The sequence below is a fragment of the Trachypithecus francoisi genome, unplaced genomic scaffold, assembly GCF_009764315.1.
Source record: "Trachypithecus francoisi isolate TF-2019V2 unplaced genomic scaffold, Tfra_2.0 Lachesis_group8, whole genome shotgun sequence".
Taxonomy (NCBI): Eukaryota; Metazoa; Chordata; class Mammalia; order Primates; family Cercopithecidae; genus Trachypithecus; species Trachypithecus francoisi.
Window position 1 is genome coordinate 119,256,984 of NW_022681473.1, and position 18,162 is coordinate 119,275,145.

The 18,162-nt window shown below is 44.1% G+C and overlaps 1 protein-coding gene across 3 annotated transcripts in view; it reads left to right on the top strand.

Moving 5' to 3' along the window:
* Positions 1-3,853: 3,853 nt before the first annotated feature.
* The window catches only part of NTM (neurotrimin), a 963,524-nt gene continuing 949,215 nt past the window's right edge, over positions 3,854-18,162 (top strand). For all 3 annotated transcript variants that reach the window (XM_033204656.1, XM_033204657.1, XM_033204658.1), the window contains exon 1: positions 3,854-4,246. In XM_033204656.1, the coding sequence (XP_033060547.1) occupies positions 4,165-4,246 (82 nt within the window). In that variant the 5' untranslated portion in view covers positions 3,854-4,164. The remainder of the gene's footprint in view (positions 4,247-18,162) is intronic.

An 18,162-nucleotide genomic window follows, 5' to 3' on the forward strand; every position in this document is an offset into this window, starting at 1 on the left:
TTCCATTAGGCAAGAGATGTACTTGGTTGAATGAAACCCTTCTGTGTGTAGCCTAGGATCAGCTTTTCGATTTGTAATTATAGCAATGAGGAGCTGACTGATCCAACAGGCCTGTATTGGTGATGCTGTGTTAAACCCAATAACAAAGGAGGGAAAAAAGATGCCTTCTCTAGAAGGAGGTTAAGGGTGTGCTTTTGTGAAACCTGAAGGCCACTGGGAAATTTTACTTCATGTGGCAAATTCAAGCATTGAAAGAGCTATAGCTCTCAAGATAGTTTAGCATTTAGCAGTGTTCAGAGCCCAAATTAGACTTCTGGTTCGGCAATCCCTGAGGATATATTTTGCCTCAATGAATGCACAAAGCATAATGCTGAGACTGCTCTGTCCAGGAGTCTCAGTTCCCAAGCACAGATAGCTTCCACCAATGCCACATGGTAGACCACATCCATCCCAATTTGTTAAAACAGTAAAATTAATGAAAATTAGTTGATGGTTAGGATGTCTGGCTATGGTTGGGATGGGGGGGTAATTGCTATCCTGTTTCAGATGTGGAGTTGAAATGACTCAACCTAATCCCACAGCCCCTACGGGACAGAACTGGGATTTGGACCCCAAGCAAAGCAGCCCTAAGTCTGTGCTCTCAATCAACAAGTCATGTCAATGATGCCCAGTGTCTGTGCCTGCCGGGTACCAGACATGGTCACCTTACCTGTGTGCAGAAAGTAACTGCCAAGAATCATATTGTGCTAAGATTTATGTAAGAAAATATTTTCAAGCTTTTATTGCTATACAGAAGGGTAGGATGGGGAATCTCAGACAAGTCACTAGAACCTCAAATCTACTTGGTATATTTCTAACTCTAGTTTTTAATTCATGGTATCCTCGTCCAGCAATATCCTTCCCTCTGCCTCAGATCTAGGATCAGAGTCACTCTCAAGGTATTCATGACTCCCACCATCTCCAAAGAACTTTACAAAACTGTCATAGAAAACAACCAGCTATCATGTGCGATCTGATGAAATTAATTCTATGTGCCAACCATTTGAAACTCAGTTAAGATTGAAAGCAGTATATGAGTCTTCCTGTAGTTTTGTATCAACATATGTATTGTTTTGTAATGTTTATTGATAATCTCATATGCTATTGAAAACAGCAAAAAGATTATACACTAGGATGCTTGATATCTATTTGAGTCCCTCGCAGTATTTAGCACAGGATATTATTTTTGAAGTTGATCTAAGATGAAAATGCTTAGGTTTAAATCCTGATTCCATTCCTTAACTGTTGTGTGGCTGTGGACAAGCTTTTTCTGAGCCTCAATGCCCTCATGTATAAAATGGGGAGGGTAATATCACCACTTCACAGGTTATGAGGATTTAATGAGAAAAAATGCATATAGAACACTGAGTATCATGCCTAGCACATTGCAAACAAATATCAATAAATATCAACTCTGATGATTAATTTCTTATTATTTGTACACACATGGGAGCTTAATAAACATTGGTAACTGTATAGATTTATTATAGTTCAGAGTGAGGACATTTACAAATGTTAGTGTCTACCTCTCCAGATTGGGACTAAAGACTTACCAGTGGCCCATGATCTTTGTCATCATTCTAGAGAGAAATGAAACGGTGGTGAAAGGAAGCCATCTTCCTTTTGCACAGCACTGTTATCACCTTCCGTCACAGTTGTTCCAAAGCATTTAATTACACATGTCACTATGCTGAGCACCGCACAAAACGTCTCATCTACAGATAAAATTCTTGTCCATTGGGAGCTGACGGTATCAAGGACATTTTGATAGACATGTGAATTAGAATTTAATGGCAAGAAGAAAAAAAAATACCAGTTAACATAAAAAGTCTTTAAAATGGGAAGGAGGATAAGAAATTATTCCAGTTCTATAATTTTACAGACAAGAAGCCAAGGTTCACAGAGGTGAAATGATCTGCCTGAGGCCCCTTGGTTATGCGGAGCTGTGAGGAGGATCTTGAGGTCCCCAGATCTTGAGGTCCCAGGGCCCCTTCCTCTCATGGTCACAAGATCCCACATTCCAGGGAATGTTCCTGTTCATACTCAGCACAGGGTCAACTTCTGGGAGGCCGAGGCTGGAAGGACTGCTTGAGGCAAGGAGTTGGAAACAAGCCTAAGCAACATAGTGAGACTTCATCTCCACAGAAAAGTAAACAAACAAACAAACCAAAAAATTAGCTGGTGCCCAAGGCAGGAGGGTTACCTGAGCCCAGGTGTTCAAAGTTGCCGTGAGCTGTGATTGCACCACCGCACTCCAGCCTTGGTGACAGAGCAAAAATCTGTAAAAACAAAAAAAGAAAGAAAAAGAAAAAAAAAAAATAAAACAAGGTAAATTGTGTGTCTTAGACATGTGCAAAATGGCAGTGATGTTTTCATTTCACCTCTGTATGCTAAAATACAAACAGACAATGAGTACTTTTCTTCTATGCAGTTTGAAAATACATGAACATTTTTATGGGGGTTACAAGGAAGTATAATAATTAGCAGTGGAGTTCTAGAAGAATATTTTTTAAATGTGTGTCAGGGCATAGTGGGGGTATGAATGTGTCAGAACTGGCTAAGGAACATTCTGTGAGAAGCTACGTTTTCTTTTTTTTTTTCTTGAGACAGGGTCTGGCTCTGTCGCCCAGGCTGGATTGTAGTGGTGCAATCTCTACCCACAGCAAGCTCCGCCTCCTAGGCTCAAGCGAGTCCCCTGCCTCAGCCACCTAAGTGGCTGGAACCACAGGTACGCACCACCATATCCAGATATTTTGGGATGTTTTTAGTAGAGACAGGGTTTCACCATGTTGTCCAGGCTGCTCTCGAATTCCTGAGCTCAGGCTACAGGCCTTCCTTGGCCTTCCGAAGTTCTGGATACACAGGCGTGAGCCTCTGTGCCCAGCCAGGAGCTATATTTTCCAGATATTTTGTTCACATCCTCTAAATTGCCTCTCATAAGAGGAAACCAAAAATTAGAATAAACTTCCAGGCCCTAGAATTGGATGTCTTAAGAAATTATGTATATCCATTAGGTTATTTCTGTTTGGTTTTTATTCTTTCCTATCACCAAGGAGATTAATGTCTTCAACTCTCTGAGGACCTTCACAAAGTGTACACTCAGAAAGCCCCTCTGCATGTCTGACCTGAATCTTTCTTGCTGCAGTTTAAATCACAGATGCTTATATTATTGCTCTAGTGGATGTGGATTGACTAAGTCAATAAACTCCTACTTTGTTTTCTTTTGAAGAATGTTCTCCATCTTCAGACTGCAGAACTTCTTCTCAAACACTAGGTACTTCGTACCTTTTCATGGTATCATATACACATGGATGACTTTAGGAAATTGGTTTTTAAAAAGTGAATGAAAAAGAGGAGTAACATAGATGTTCTGAAACAGGAGTGACAGGAGGAGAAAATAGAAAGTTATTTACTATTTTCAAAGCAACTAAGTAGAAATGTTGATGAAAGAGAAAAAAAAAATGCTGTCACTGAATGATATTTCCATCGGAGGGGAAAATAGGTACCAACAAATGAAATCTGACTCATCTTTACAAGTTTCACTGAGCATGAAAATGTCCCTTTAAAATTTCCCATAAGCCATGGCTGGCTATGGGATTTTTCCAGTGCAAAGGGAATCTGAGTTCAGGAGGCCAGGGAATGCCAGGGGGAAAGGGATTTTCTGATATTCAGAAGACTCAGAGACTGTCAGTTTAAAAAATGAAAGTAATATAGAAGGGGCAAAGTGGCATTTATCATTCTATCTCTCCAGGCTCCTGTCTCTTTAATCAGCTAGCCTGATTTGCCCAGTAAATGATTCCTGAGAGAGAGAGTCTGTGTGTGTGTGTGTGTGCCCGCGCGCGTGTGTTGTAGCTCTGTCAATCCTTGGATTAGAACCAATGATTGCAGCTTGTAGGAGGGCTGTCCAGGGCCAGATTGTACAATGTGTCTCAGTGCCAGAGTATGAGTGGAGATAATTACGGGGAAGTCATACTCTCTCACACCCTCGGCTTTCTTGTTGTGTCCTTCAGCAAAACAGTGGATTTAAATCTCCTTGCACAAGCTTGAGAGCAACACAATCTATCAGGAAAGAAAGAAAAAAACCGAACCTGACAAAAAAGAAGAAAAAGAAGAAGAAAAAAAATCATGAAAACCATCCAGTCAAAAATGCACAATTCTATCTCTTGGGCAGTCTTCACGGGGCTGGCCGCTCTGTGTCTCTTCCAAGGTAAGAGCTTGCTATTGATTTGCCTATGGTAGACCCAGGAATTGTACAGCGTGCTTTATAAGATTCGCAGACTCCCCGAGTCGGCTGCGCTGCGCTGTTTGCAGGTGGAGGAGAGAGCGTTTAGACAGCATGGCTGGGACTTCATTCTCCCGACTAGGCTGTGAGAATATTGATTTGATTCTGGCTGCTACCGGAATGGGGGAATGTATGTGCATAAGTAAAACGTGTTTAGTGCTCCTGTTAGGTCTGTGGTCGTGTGCTAGGCTCCCTGGCTTCATGCACATTCTTGCACACATATGAACGGAGCACACACATAAGCAGGGGGAAATGACAGATTCGGAGGGCAACAGGGTTGCCAATGTGTTGCTTATACGACTGGGAAGAAATTACAAGAGGAAACTTTAAATATCCGCCAGCGAACTTGCAAAGCTTTTAAAAGGAGCAAAGCGGAAAAGGCAGGCTAGAAAGAATCAGGTTCAGGTGCTTCTTGTGAGGTTCTGGTCAGCGATCCAGCTTCAAGGGATGAGTCAATTTGCAGCAGTGGGGGACAACTGTCTTAGTTTTGAATGTGTTCAGGGGTGTGTTTGTGGCTGGGGTGGGGGGTGTGGATAACAATCAGATAAAAGGAAGGGGAGCCGGGGCTCTGAAATTCTAAAAAGCTTTTCGAAGTTAAAGGGAGAGAGGCAATAAGAGTCGAATGCTAATTTTCTGTTTATTTATCGGCTGAGCCCAGAGCCCTGGGGGCTGCAGTTGGTGCATGCTTTGATGTTCCCAGTGCTGTGTTCTGTGCATGTGGAATCGGACTCCACCTTGAGTCCATTTGCTGCACCATGCCCCCACCCCCCCACACCCCATCCCGGCTCTCACGTCCGTTCGTTCCAGCAACAGAATTATCCACTGATCAGCTTGCTCCCACCTGCCCTGTCCTTCGGGATGACTAGTTTGCCTCTTTCGTATTAAACATGGCTAAACTCGTAAGGATCGAGACAAGCTGAGAAACTTTCCCAGGGTGACCCAGCAGGGCTCTGGGAGGAGGAGCCCTCTCTTGGGAGGTGAGGCTCAGCCCTATGCAGTTGTATTCCCAGAGGAAAGTTCCCTCTGACCCAGTGAAAAACGATGGGGAGTCCCACCCCCTCGCCCTCTTCTCCCCCTGCAATATGGAGTTCTCCTGATCTGGACTGAGTCCCGAGCTGTAGTCCTGCTGACTCTTCTCCGAGGTTAGGATCTAGGGATTGCTGCTGTTCTCTTTACGTAGGGTGCAGTGGCTGCAGTGTGGATCCACGTAAGGTGGGCAGAAAGACCAGGCTGGAAAGATCAAATGTGTACACCCTTGAGTGGGGCTCGACGAAGAAGGCAAGGAGGGGGACAGAAGGGATCTGTGTCGCATGATAAGGAAGTCTAAGGTGGTGAATCTTGCAGGGATGTCTATGATGTCACCTGCTGCACCCAACGCCAGGAGGCATGGGCCTCAGGATCTCCCTTGTCTCCCCTAGGGGCTCTGGTGGGTGTGTGAGTGAAGGGAGTCAACTTGGAGGCATCCTTGATTGACTCCTCTTATATAATATGGAGCAGCATCAGCGTGTGTGTGCGTGCATGTGAGTGCGCCCCTGCTTGTTCTGGGTGCACAAGAATGAAGTGGGGAGGCTGAGTTCAGGATCGGGCACTTTCGGGAAAGCGGTTTCTATGAGGGCTGACAGCAAAAATGAAAACTAAGCAGGAAGGGGCAGGGTGAGGGGTCAGAGGCAGGGAGAGGGAAGGTCCCAAGCCCTCAGTAATTTCTCTCCATCCTGAGATCCATGTCTCTTCTGTCTGTAACATCGAACTGGAGACAATGACCAAACTTCCACCATCAACAGCCCTGCTGGCTGCATGCCAGGAGCCCCAGGGCCATACTGAATTTACATATAAATTAGCATACGTGATTTTTTTTTTCATCAGAATAAATGCAGGGAAGCATAATATTTGCTCATACTTTGAATCGTCTCTGAATAGATGAGTAGCAAAGTGGTGGTGCAAATTTATCTAAGGTGCCATCTGATTTTGTGGTCTTGTTCCTACCTTGGGGTAGGGGTGGTGGCGACAGGACTATCTTAGACCTTATCACATTCTACCAAATCCTGAATGTCTCAAAAAGAATGATGGCCTTATTTGTACTGCCCTCACCCAGTCAGCCCTGAATAGGGTTCAGTGTGTTGTAACAGAACAAGGCTGCCCAATTTTAAGACAGAACAACCCCCAAAGCCCCCATATTGCCTGCCCGTCAGATGTGGCAAAGGTGATGTCTGTTCTCTCTTTCAGGGGAAGGACGCTGAAGTCTGCCAGCTATCTCTTATCAAACTTGCAGAATTACTGAGGCAGCCCAGGTCTTGCCTGCAATAATCCACCCCTATTGCATTGACCCAGTGGGACTAGTTAGAATGCAGTACACATTCCAAGGCGATTTTTTCTTCTCCTCTGTTTTTGTTTTAAGCTGGTTCTTCCTAGAGCTGCTACTTCCTGTGCCTCCTGCCTCTTGAAAAGGTGCCTGGTGCTAGTGGCAGGTTAGGAACACCTTCCTGACCTGCTCCTCCCCCCAACCCAACCAGCAACCATGATCCAGCTTAGGTAGGCAGGGGGGTTTCTGAGGGAATCAGCACTGATTAGTGACGCTGACAGGAGGGGGCGATTAGCTCCCTGGCGCTCTGGCCCTAAGATACACCAGGGTTGATTAAGTAGAGGCATCTCTTTCCTGGGCGCAGACGCTACGGAGCTGGATCAGACGCTGTCCTTTGCAGCACACCCACCGCCCACCTTCTGCCACTGAGAGCCTCTGAAAGGAATGGCTGGTTGTGCTGCAGCTTCCTCTTTCTAGAAAACCGACCATTTCTCCTTCGAAGGATTATTGTTTCTTGTAACACCTTCCCATTTGCTTGGGTAGGTTCCTCTCTTACCTTTCTCATTTCCTCACCTCTCCTCACATCCGGCATCCACTTAGCAGCTAGCTTGAGACACAGACAGGGCAGAGGAGAAGGAAAAGGTGCCTTGGCAAAGTTCACACTCCCCTTCGCACAGCACCCAGGAGGTGGGCAGTGGGCACCGTTCAGCTAGGCAGGCCAGCCAGGTTCCTGCCATGCACAGTACACATGTGGTGCCAGCAGCAGCTTGAACTGGGCAATGCTTCTGAGATTCATGGGTGGCAGACGAGACCATGACAATATTTACTGGCAAAGTGGAAACATTAGCCTGGGATGTTGGGACCCCGGGCCTGATATAGGCATTGTAGGCTCTTGGAAGCACTGGCAGCAAGGGGAGGGTTCAGGGAGCCTCATTGAGTGGAACCTGCCTGCCAGGCTTGGGGCTGCCAACTTGGGGCAAGTTCCTGGCAAGGCGTGCACAGTGGCACAAAGGTAGCTCACCTCCACCCTTTGTATTAGGAGGCCACCCCACCAACGGGGACGGCCCTCTGAGCATTCGCTCTAACGTGCCTGGAGAGTGTCTGCCGTGGCCAGCAGGTCTCACTGCATGAAGACCATTCTTGAAACTGCAGCTTTAGTTACCAGGCACAGAGCCTGGTCCTGGTCGTGATTCTACCCGTTTTTGGTTCCCTTAAAGCCTAATATAAGCCCCGAAAACCCGTCTTATCAGCTGCAATGTACAGTCCCTGACTTCTGTTCTTTCTCAGTAACCCCCTTCTCTAGCGCTGGTTTTAATTCAGGGGTCCTGAATGGTGTTTTCAGGTATCTTTCTTGGTTCCCTGCCTGAGGTGATAGGGTCTAGCCTGCCTCCTGGCAGTTTCCTGGGTTCTGCTCTCTGCCTGCGTGCTGTCTGCCATGCTGGTACTGGCTCCTTTTCTTGATGGGACAAACAACCTGGTGTTGATTTTAGCCAAAACTTGTCCGTTGGGATGAAGTGAGCTCTCTCAATATCCCAAGAAATGGCAGAATTTCTGAATCAGTGTGGGGCATGTGATTCTGGCGTGTGCAAGAGACACATGCTGGAGAGATTTGCAATGCTCTTGCCATTCAATCATGGTAGATGCACACTTTGGGTAAGATGAACAGGTCTGTGATTTGGCTTTTTTCCAAGTATTTTGAATTCAAGCTCATGGTCTGCTTCTGCCCACAAACTAGAATGCTAAAGATTAAAAAACAAACAAACAAACAAACAAACACCCACATTGCTCTCTATCCTGCTGTAGCAGAGATCCTACAAATGCTTCAAACCCCCAATATGTATGGTCTCCAGGTCTCTAGCCACTTCTAGTGGTCTGAACATAGCTCCATGGGGGACATGTACTTCTAGGCTCAAACTGCTCGGTTTTCAGTAGGGGAAAAGCTTTCCTTCTGCGGGCCCATCTCCCCACCTGCCCACCAGGCCGGGGAGCGACTCCCTTGGGTGTTGTAAGGACTCATTAATGCTTGTAACACTCCAAACATGTGGTGCTAAGTGGAACTCCATGCTGAGATTATATTTATGCAGTTTACTTCCTTTCTGCTCTATTGTCTTGTTACATGTTTACTTTATGTCTGTAGTCATTTGGAATTCAATAAAACCAATTAAACATAAAAAAGAAAGCATGCAGGAATAAAGGAGTCGATGGCATACAGGTTGGAAGGGTCGAAGGGTACCATCCTAGTGTTCCTGGAAGCATCTCCTCCCCTCTGTGGGAGGTAGCCTCATCTTCTCAGAGAGTGCAGTGGGGAAGGGCAGAGGGGCTTTGGAAGGCACTTGCAGGGAGCATGCATCCCATCCCTTTGCAAAAGGAGGCTTCAGTGTGGGACTGCAGTGTGAATGGTGGAGAGGGGGAGCACTAGGGAGGATGGAGCTACAGGTAGGAGTTTCAGAAAAAATAGCTCTAATCTGGATTGGCAAAGGGTGGGAAAAAAAGAGCTCTATCCTCTGCTTTGACTCTGATTTTGGTCAGTAACCTCTGAGGCTTTATTTTTTTCTTTCATGTATGTATGTGTGTATGTATGTACGTATGTATGTCTTTATTTGTGCAACCTTATGGATTAAGCCTGCTCTTGCTACCACTGCTTAAAACTGAAAAGATATAAGAGTGCATCCGTGTTCCTTCCCATTCTCTCTCCCTCCCTCCTTCCCTCCTTCTCTCCTTCTGCCCACTCCCCCTACTTCTCTGTTCTCCACCTTTTCTTTTTCTCTTTCCCTTTTTCTTTCTCCCTTTCGTTTTTCCTTCTCCTCTATGGGAAAAGTAATTGATCAGTTGACAGATCTAGGTCAAGCTGGCAGGGGTTGCTCTGCTTCATGCAGGCTTGCCTAGGAGAAGGAGGGGAGAGCCTGTCTTCACAGTTCACAAGGAGCCCAGCTGATGTGATGGAAGCGGGGAGGGAGGCCAATGGACCATGGGCGAGTTCAGCCCCCATCAAAAGGTTCTCTGGGATCCTATTAATTACAGAGTCTTCCATTATTTGGTATCTCTCACACTCTAATTTTCCATATCAAATTTATCTTTGCCTATTTCCTGGTTTTTTTTCTCAGCTTCTATAAGCTGCCTGTTTCGGTTTTTCTTTTTCTTCTTTCTACTTGCCCCTCCTTTCTCTTCCCCTTTTCTACTGCTTCTAAAATCATGACAGGAGATCACAGAATCTCCCCTACTTAAGTCATATTAGAGAAATGGCCTTTTGTGTATTTGCAAGTGGAGAAACAGAAACCCTGCCAGAAGAGCTCTGTAAGTCATTTGCAAACTGCAAAACAAACCAACAAAGATTCACATTTTCATTGCGGAGAGGAGAGTATTTCAAGAGAGACTGTCAAGCTAAGAAATCAAATATTGGAAAACACATTCTTCAGCTCTGTTACTAAGGACATCTTAGCTTACTAAATTTGATTCCTTTTTTTTTTAGCTTCTGTGAGAGTATTGCCCTTTGCGATAATAAAAGACTGATCAAAAGACTGCTGGTTTTGGCTTTACTTACTCATTCAAATTCACTCTCTAGTGGTGCTTCCTTTGCTCATCTTGGAAGTGTGACCAAACTCTCACCCTAACACAAAATCCATATGGTTGTTTATTTGTCCACTGGTTCAATCACATCCAAGTGCTTATTGAGTGCCTACTATGTTCGGTGCATTGTTTTAGGTGCCAGAGATACAACAGTGATGAAAAAGCGACTAATGGATAAGACCAAAGACCTAGTTGCATCTCTCAGATTTGGTTTGGCTTGGCATCCTTTGTCGCAAATGGAAAGCAACAACAGCAGTACCAGAAGCAATGGTGGAGACTCCATGACACAGCTTCTGGCCTCCTGTGCAGATGATGACAGATGGCAGGAAAGTAACTAGCCCTCAATCCTTGTTTTGAGACAGGTTTGGGGAGAGGAGGTGCACACCCTGACTCTGGGTTCTCATAACACAGAGATGCTTCTTTTGCTACTCCACACAACCTCTTGTAGAAAAGGAGCTCATGGATGTCTTTGGTATATATAGGATGGGGAAGGCTGCTGTGAGTTCACTGCCTTTGTGGTCATTGTCTTGTGTGTTTGAGTTACTGATTGATGCTGAACATCACTGTCACCTCTCTGGCCTCTCCACCTCCTTTATGCCCTGACTTCTGCACAGAACTGGAGGGCCAAGAAGATAAAGGGAGAACACCAGACAAGGCCAGGGAAGAATTTACCTCAGACAGCTTTTCTGGATGAGGCAAATACTGTTCATCTGACCTCTGGGAGGGATTCAGAATTCAGGGTAGAACTAAGATAACCTGCTCTATGAGAACCCCTTTAATTTGCTACCCACTCATCATATCTTAATTTAGAGTTCCTGGCATAATACAAATGCATCATTAACAAAAGGAATTTCTTTGTTTTCTTCTGGTGGGATACCATGTTTTGGACGTCACCTTGTATAGTTGTTCTCCGACACACCCGTCTTCTTTTAATCCATGGATCGTGTTTGCAGAACTATGTGTACAGAAGTAGCAAAGGTGCTCTGGGGCTCAGGCCGTGTACTATAGCTGCACCCTGAATGTTTTAAGGGGTCTGCTGCTATCTGCATTTCCATCGTGGTGGCAGTGGTCATTCCTAGATTTTCTTATAAACAAGAACAGGTGATTACCTTTCTCATAAACCCATGATTCTTCCGAGTCCAGTGGTCTAGAGCAATTATACATCTCCCAGCTTGATCTCAGAACCCTCCGCGGGTAGATGCAATCTGCATTTATTTGCAATACTCTGTCCAAGCCCGTGGTTTGCAAACTTGCCATACCATAGAATCACCTGGGGAACTTCATAAAAATACCAGTGTCTGGACCCTGTTGCAGACCAATTAAATCAGAATCCCTTTGGATGGGACCCTACACTGACATTTTTTAGAGCTCTCCAAGAAGGCCTCATTTGCAGTCAGTTGAAAACTGTGCCTCTCAAGCCATCTGAACGTGTTCGAAGACCTTGGGTAAGACGCATCCCCTATATGGGCTTCAGTTTTCTCACTTTAAAATAAAACACTTGGACTGAAAGATTTTCAAGTCTCATTCCAAGTTCAACATTTGGCAATACTGCAAATAGTCTTTTTGAGTATAGTTATTGATAGGTAGTGGTGCTAAAAGAAAATACTCAGCACCAGCCTCTGCCTGCAGGAAGCTAAGAATATAAACAGCATCACAGACAAATGAACAGAGTCAGAACATGTCAGCAGTGTGTGTGCATGCAAACTCTGCATGCTGTCTCATGTATATGATGCTGTGTGTTCATATATGGATGCATTTATTTACCTATAAAGTATCCTTAGAAGGGAAGGAAAGGATTCACTTGTCATGGGTAGGGGGAATAGAACTGATAATGACTCTCAATTGATCAATTCCTAAGCCTTCCTTCAAGAGAAATTCAGGAGGCATTTGATTGAGGGTCAAAAAGGAATGTGTTTGAGCTGGATTGGAGTGCTAAGCAATGAGTAGCCTTAGAAGAAGCTCCATCCTTAGGTGTGAGAATTACATATTTCTCTTCCACCTAGCCTCCCTGCCCCTCCCCAGGAATCAGTTATCCAGCTGCATTGCTTCCACTGCTCCCTCCTTCTCATGGTCAATAAAGACTCATGCTCAAAACCTCAATGACAATTTTGCAGCTTCATGTGTTAGGTAGAAGTGATGCTGGCTCCACTCCTATGGCCGGGTCAGCTCCTGTGGTGTGTGCAGGAGTGAAAACTTGTTTGTTTTCTGATGGAGTCGGCAGATCTAAGAGGCACATTAGAACAGGGTTACTGGCAGATTTGTGCCAAGTTTAGTCTCTGGACAACCCACACACCCACCTGGCTCCCCAGAGTGTTCATACTGCTTTGCCAGACAACCCTTGAATCACAACCAGCTCAGGCTCAGAGGGACTTTCAAGATACTTCATTTCAGTTCCTCTCTTTGGGCTCTGACCCCTCAATAATGCAGCTGCAGTAGTCCTCCAGCCTCTATCTCCAACGATAGGAACTTGCATCTCTACGGAAGTCCATTGCATCTGACTGTCAGATTTCAGGGAGATAGGAGGATGGGAAGAAGAGGCAGGGGAAGAGGTAGGAGAAGGAGATTCTGCCTTCTTATAGAATCCAGCCAAAGATCCTGTATCTGGAGAGTGATTATAACATAGCAGCCCCAGGGCCAGATTGCCTTGAGCCAAACCTGGCTCTGCCTCTTTCTGGTTTGAGATCTGTGGCAATTGAATCGATCTCTGTGCAACTCAGCTCCTCTTCAATAAGATAGAGATAATTATAGGACTTACCTTGTAAGGTTATTATACAGATTAAATAAGTTAATGCAAATAAAGTGTTTGAATACTGCCTTGTACATAGTAAGCTCTCAATAAATATTACTTAATTCTACTACCCACAGGACTGGTCTAATTTTTCTACAACATGACGTTTTCAAATATTTGAAACTGTGATTTCCTCCCCTTCTCCCCTGTATCTTCTCTTTACGAGGTTAAATATTCCAAGGTTTGCCTCCTATTTTCTATAAAATCATCCATTAACAGAGTGCTGGTGGTTCTCTCTAGAGTTGTTCCGCTTCCTCTGCATCCTTCTTCCAGTCTTCTCCCAGTGTGTCCTGGTAACTGAGCATATAAGAGCCCAGCATATTATAGCTTCTCCCAATTCCAAATCCAAGTAGAGTGAAGTCTCAGCTCTCTGGCCAGGTGTGTAAATCCTAAGGGTCTGTCCTCAGTTTGCCTCTTCCCTAAACCGAGGCACTCCCTGCTCCATGGCCTCTTTGGGGTTTCCTGTTGCTCCCTCTGTATAGCACACATGCATGCTGTTCCTTCGGCTTATGCTCAGGCCCCACCCTGCCCCTCTCTACCTAGAAAGTGCTTTTGATAATTTCAGACTAAATTCAAAATTGGAACCCTTTCCTTTGAGTCTTTTTTTTTTTTTTTTTTTTGAGATGGAGTCTTGTGCCCAGGCTTCAGATGCAATGGTGCCATCTCATCTTACCACAACCTCAGCCTCCCGGGTTCAAGCGATTCTCCTGCCTCAGCCTCCAGAGTAGCTGGGATTACAGGCATGTGCCACCATGCCCAGCTAATTGTTTTCTATTTTTAGTAGAGATGGGTTTTCTCCATGTTGGTCAGGCTGGTCTTGAACTCCTGACCTCAGGTGATCCACCTGCCTCAGCCTCTCAAAGTGCTGGGATTACAGGCATGAGTCACTGCGCCCAGCCGAGTCTTCTTATTCCTTCTCTTAAGCTTGCCTTGCTCTTTTTCTTACCTTTTCTGTTCATATCCACAACATGTTAGTGTAGGTGACCTATTTATACGTCTATCTCCCCTTACCAGGCTGTGGGCTCCTGAAGGGCCAGGACTGTCTTATTTACCTTTATATACCTAGTACACGTAGCACAGCCCCTTGGACAAATGTGACACTCAGTGTTTATGGATGAAAGGAAGGGAGGAAGACCTGAGATGTCACTAGGTATTTCAGCTGCCCTATAACTCTGCCGACTTAAGGTGAGCTATTGTTCATTCAACTCTTCCTTATCGTTTGCCTGAGTTGTTTCACTAGGTATGCAAGAGCCTGACCTCAGAACTTACCCTTTCTATTATAAAGCCATTTTCTTAGATTCAACTCATCTCTTCTGTCTGACAGTTCCTTTTTTTAGATCCTAAATCATTTTCCCCATATATTAGTAATCCCTCCTGGCTGTAATCAGTAATAAACCGGATGTCATGGGTACCTATGTAGTAGTACTTGTGGAGCTCAGTCTTTCAGGCTCAACTGACCCGAGTGGAAAAGTCATTCTAATGGTGAACTGCTCAGATCAGTAGGGGAAGGGGGAAGAACCTACGCTCTACATCTAGGTGAGGTGCTGGCATCAGAGGGAAGAATGGGGATAGGGAAGATTGAACCTAAGAAAAGAGGAAAATGACCGGATGAATTTATCCAGTTGGAGAAGGTGAAGTGGTCCAATGTTTTTTAGCTGTTTCTCCAAATCTAGTCTCTCTTTCTTCCACAAAGCTGTCCACTAGGGTACTTGACTCTCTTCCTGAACAGTCAAGAGGGAACTCAGCCCAGATATGGAATAGATTAATCAACAGCTTTTTTTCTCAATGCAATTGGTGATATATGAACATTTATAGTTGGATAAACCATTTTGCTAATTCTGAGGACAAATAAGAATTAAGTAATCATTCTACGTTTCCTCTTCCTTTTCCATGAAAACTTCCCAATAAAAGGATCTAAATGCCATATTGTCATCTTTTCCATTATTTTCTCATACTGCTAACTCCTTGTCCAAGGTCAAATAATTTAATAATTAAATCCAGAAGCTTTTTCATGGACTCCTACAGTTGTCAGATACCATGGCATTTCACTTGCCCTGTCTCCTCCCCAAGGCAACAATACTGTCTGAACTGTGTTGATTAATTCCTGCTCAAGAATTCCAGAGCTTTCTAGTGACCAGACACTCACTACCTGGGTTGTGGCTCTCAGTTCTGGTTGCCTATCAGAATCACCTATGGAGATTGTTATAAAGCAGATGCCCAGGTCTGACTCTCAAAAATTCTCCTGGCACAGGTTGGAACAGGGCAAGTCCATCTCTATTTCAAAAGAACAACAGATGATTCTATTGGGAGGTATAGCTAAGCATAACTGATGTTAACACTCTTTTTCATAGCTGATAAACTATGTGAGAAAGCACTTTGCAATTCTGGCAGGCATTTTTGATGCCTCCTCAATATCAATTCTATCCTTTCTCTTTTGAAATAATACTCTAAACTTTTTCATAGTAGGAACATGCCCATTTAAAATACTCAACTTCCAGATTCTGTTACAACAGGGTATGGTCATATACTGCGGTTCCGGCCAATGGAATACAAGCATAACATGACTGGGTACAGTGTGGAGGGTTGTACGTGGATGGCCTGTGCTTTTTGGACTTTATTATTTTCCCTTCTTGACTTGGAGACTGGGATCCTTCTTGGAGGTGCAGGGTCCCATTTACAAACAGGAGGAGAAAGGACACATATCAAGAGTGACAGAGAAGGACGCTTGTAGGTCAAACCATATGGACTTGCTGTTTGGGTAAATAAAAAAATAATTGAGTATGGGTAATTTCATAGGGGGAACTCAGGTTCAAGATGACCTAGCAGCTGTACCAGCTCTAGAATGCGTAGCTCTAAAGTTATCAATTGTGAAAGGAAATCTCCATTTAATTAGTTTTCTTTTCCTTGCAGCTGAATACAATTCTAATGAATCTATGTGGAGCAAAAATTTGCCTCTCCCTAAGTTTTGCCTTTAGAGCTATCAGGATAGAAGCAATAGTGTATGATCCACTTTCTAAGAGATGACTATCACAGGCCCTACTTATCTTATCGTGGCATTCTTAGTTCTTTCTTGTGATCATTGCATGGCACAGTTTCTGGAGCACTAATCATCCTGATCATTATCTTTGAAACATGACCAGTTTGATAATGATCAACTGAAAAGGTGTTGCCAGAGCAGACTCTGCCAGCTGTAATCTGATTGGCAAAGTAGAAAGTGAACTGTTACTTAGCAGATTTTGGACTTTATAGTTACATAGGTTCATTTAATTATTGTGTTAGTTTCATTCTTTTTTTCAGACATGCCACATCATTGGCTCATTTTGAGGCTGTATTTGTTCCTTTCACACAAAATCTGATTCCACAAGACCCTGCCTATCCTTGCTCACAGTTGATCTTCTCTAAATGATCTTTTTAAATGCTTAAAGCTTTATTGCCCCGTGTCCATTGTTTAAATCCATTGAAATTATTTTTGGATCCCGATGAGATGTCTTCATCAGCTTTGTGTTATCTCCAAATGATACAGACATGGCATATCCACATCATTGAATTTAATGATAAAAGAGCAATATAATCGATCCGAAAGCATGGCCGAGTGTTTACTTACATTTATATTTCATCCATTTCAGAAGTATTTGTTCAGACCCTACTAGGTATTAGGCATACACAACAACAAGGCAGGCATAGTTCCTGCACTCAGTTAAATAGACAAGTGACTATCCCGTGGTAAGAGCTGGGATAAAAGCAGGTCAGTTTGCTATGGCAGCATTTGGGAGAATTTTCAGGACAGGAAAGTCCTCTGGAAGGAAGATATGTTAAAGCTGAGAGATAAAGGTGAATAGATTTAACCAGGTGAGAGGAGAGATGAGTTTTATAAGTGGAAGAAACTGTATATGCTAACGTCTCAGGATTGTGATATCAAATTTGGCTAGATTGAGTGTGTTTGTATGGGGTGATGGGAGGAGGAATGTAGGTGGAAAGACAAGAGGTATATGTAGAGACGTAGGTAGAGGTCAGGGCTGGAACTGTTTTTATTGAAGATTTTATACTGAGGGAAAAGGGTGCATTGAAGGGTTGTATGCCTGGGAGTAACATGATCACACTTGCAGTTGTAGTGATCAAACATGATTTGGGTTAGTTGAAAATAGTTACAATATGGGAAATGAATTGAAGTTGGGCAAGACTAGAGGAAAGGAAGCCTTCTAAGGGACATTGCAACCAGTTAGGCACGAGGTCACCAGAGTGACAGTTGCAGAGAAGGAGAGACATGGGGGTATTCAAAAGTTGTGGAGGTAGAAGGGTTAAGACTTGGAGATAGACAGGGAAGAAGAGGATAAGTAATAAAGAAAGTGTAAGAGGACTTCTGTTTTCTAAGTGAATGGCTTGGAGGTGGGTTTTAGAGAGATAGCAATGAATGCAATTTGGGTCATGATGGGTTTAACAGTAGCTTTCCAATATGAGGTTAGCTAGATGGATCTGAAACTCCGCAGAGATAGCTGGGCATGAACAAGATAGTCTTCAACACAGATACAATTAATTATCCAGGGAGAGAGTAAGGAATACATAAAAAACAATTGAGGGCAAGCACTAGTCCTTAAAGGCTGGGAGGAGAAGGGATCTGAGAAAGCAGATTGACAAAAAGTGGACAAATACATAGGAGAAAAATCTGAAAGCATGAGGCCATCAAGGCCAAATGATGCAAATTTGAGGAAGGCAGGAATGTCAGCAGTGTCACATGCTTCTAAAGAATCAAGGGAGATTATATTTAGTTGCAATAATCTCTCCCATGTCCTTGGGGATAACAGTTTTGTGGGGCAGAGCAATGGGGTGGGGATACAAATGGGAAGAAGAAGTGGAGTCAGAAAATGAGTGTCATTATTTCAAAAGGTTCTGTATTGAGAGAGAGAGAGAGAGAGAGAGAGGCAGGGGCCAGGGAAGGAGAGGCAAGAAGGAGGATATGGGGATGGCTGGCCAGGTGAGGCCCTCAGGGAATACAAACAGGTGGGAGGAGTGATGAATCCTGAGCATGGGTAGAGAAAGGAGTCTTGAAAAAGACTGCTTCCGTTACTCTTTAAAGTGAGGAAGGATAGAAGTGTTCGAGAATATGCATTATGATTAGATTCAGCTGCAAATGACAAAAATGATGCACTTTGGGTGGCTTAAGTAATGTAATCTGTATCCCTCTGGTTA